Below are 1,600 nucleotides of genomic sequence, written 5' to 3'. Positions count from 1 at the left end.
GAAGAAAAAGTAAGCTATCGGGAGCTGAACTCAGGTCCTCCCCTTTTATACAGACCGAGGTGAGGCCCACGTGACGTGGGCGTGGACTATTGGCTCTTCAGAATGCGCGTACGCGCACGGGGGTACCCATCTGCGATAGCCTTAGAGGGCTGCGCTTACACTCATAGAATCTGGGGTTACAATACGTAACCAACYTTGCTGAACCAAGACCTGACCACCTGCAGCAACCTCACATCATAGCACAAAAACCCTGGTGGCAGCTTAGTTTTGGCCAGAGTGTCTTTTGCTGTAAAATTCTTTTTGAATCATTGACTTTCCTGTAAATGATGTCTCCACTATTCACTATCTGCTTTAAATGACCTTTTCTGTCTATGTCCATATTTCATTTATCTGTCTGTCGCTCCAGCAGCATGCAATGAATATTTAATTTAACTCAACCTCTTTAGTGATGTCTGAGAATCATCCACTCCCCATTCATTTATCATCTGATCTTATACAATATCATGTAGAATGTAGAACAGCAGGCTGCAACGCTCCCTCCTCGTCTGTCTGTAGTGATGCACCAACACACTTATGCAACCTGCAGCTAAATTATTAAAAAAACATGTGCTGCTTTTGCAGCACGAGGCCCGAGTCATGTCACTTTTCTGGCAGAGCTGAGGGAACGCTGCAAATAAAAACTTGTGGAAACACACACACATGCATGCATGCTTGCACACGTACACTTTTTGCTCTCTCTGGAACCCTTTCCAAAAACCCTTTAGGTAACAAAAGGATGAATGTAAAAGCTTGAATCCATACTTTCCCGTGGCACACTGGAGTTTCTGGCATTATCCCTCTCCTCAGATGTCTCATTGCTGACTGCGGTGCCACTCTTGGTCCTCCGTAGAACACTGAAGGCTCGATTCAGTCTCCTGAAGGAGCGGCTCCTCACAGAAGACCGGTCGAAATTTCTGACTGCAAAGGAGAYAGAGGGAAGAGGAGAAGGTCTTTATAGACTTCCTCACTCGAAACATGCCCAGACATGCCTGAGTCTACGTCAGGCAGTGCTAAAGCTCTTCTGGAAAAAGACTTGAGTAAACATGTTGCAATGATACTGGTGGAAAGCTGAAATACCTGTATAAAATAGAATAGAAAAAGCCTTTACTGTCCCGCCGAGGGGAAATTCAGTTGTCACAGCAGCATCAGTACAGAGGTTCACACACTACAAACTATAGAAAATGCACAAAAAAAGAAATTACCACTAACTAGCAATGACATGACTACTAATAAAAACATAATATAAAGGATTGTGCAAGAATAAAAAGATACGTTTTGTTTTAGAGACTGTAGTTACCTGTCAGAATTTGACATTAGAAATTAGGGTTTTACGGTGGCCTGGAGGTGCAAAACAAAATTACAAAATCTGAAACACTTTTACATGTTCTGAAACAAATTTACATTTCAAAAACAAAATTACATTTCAGAAAACAAATTTGCATTTTAGAAAACAAATTCACATTTCAGAAAAAAATCATTTTGAAGACTTTCCTTTTTGATAAATCCTATTGAAGAAAATTATAGTTATTAGAGTTTAGTACTGATGTTAAAAGCACAACAC

General features: G+C 40.9%; 1 protein-coding gene across 2 annotated transcripts in view; it reads right to left on the bottom strand.

Moving 5' to 3' along the window:
- lnx1 (ligand of numb-protein X 1) overlaps positions 1 to 1,600 on the bottom strand; it is a 90,839-nt gene that overhangs the window by 32,658 nt on the left and 56,581 nt on the right. For both annotated transcript variants that reach the window (XM_014017755.1, XM_014017756.1), the window contains one exon: positions 802 to 957. In XM_014017755.1, the coding sequence (XP_013873209.1) occupies positions 802 to 957 (156 nt within the window). The remainder of the gene's footprint in view (positions 1 to 801; positions 958 to 1,600) is intronic.

The sequence above is a fragment of the Austrofundulus limnaeus genome, unplaced genomic scaffold (assembly GCF_001266775.1).
Source record: "Austrofundulus limnaeus strain Quisiro unplaced genomic scaffold, Austrofundulus_limnaeus-1.0 Scaffold176, whole genome shotgun sequence".
Lineage (NCBI taxonomy): Eukaryota > Metazoa > Chordata > Actinopteri > Cyprinodontiformes > Rivulidae > Austrofundulus > Austrofundulus limnaeus.
This window is presented reverse-complemented; position numbering and strand designations above follow the sequence as displayed.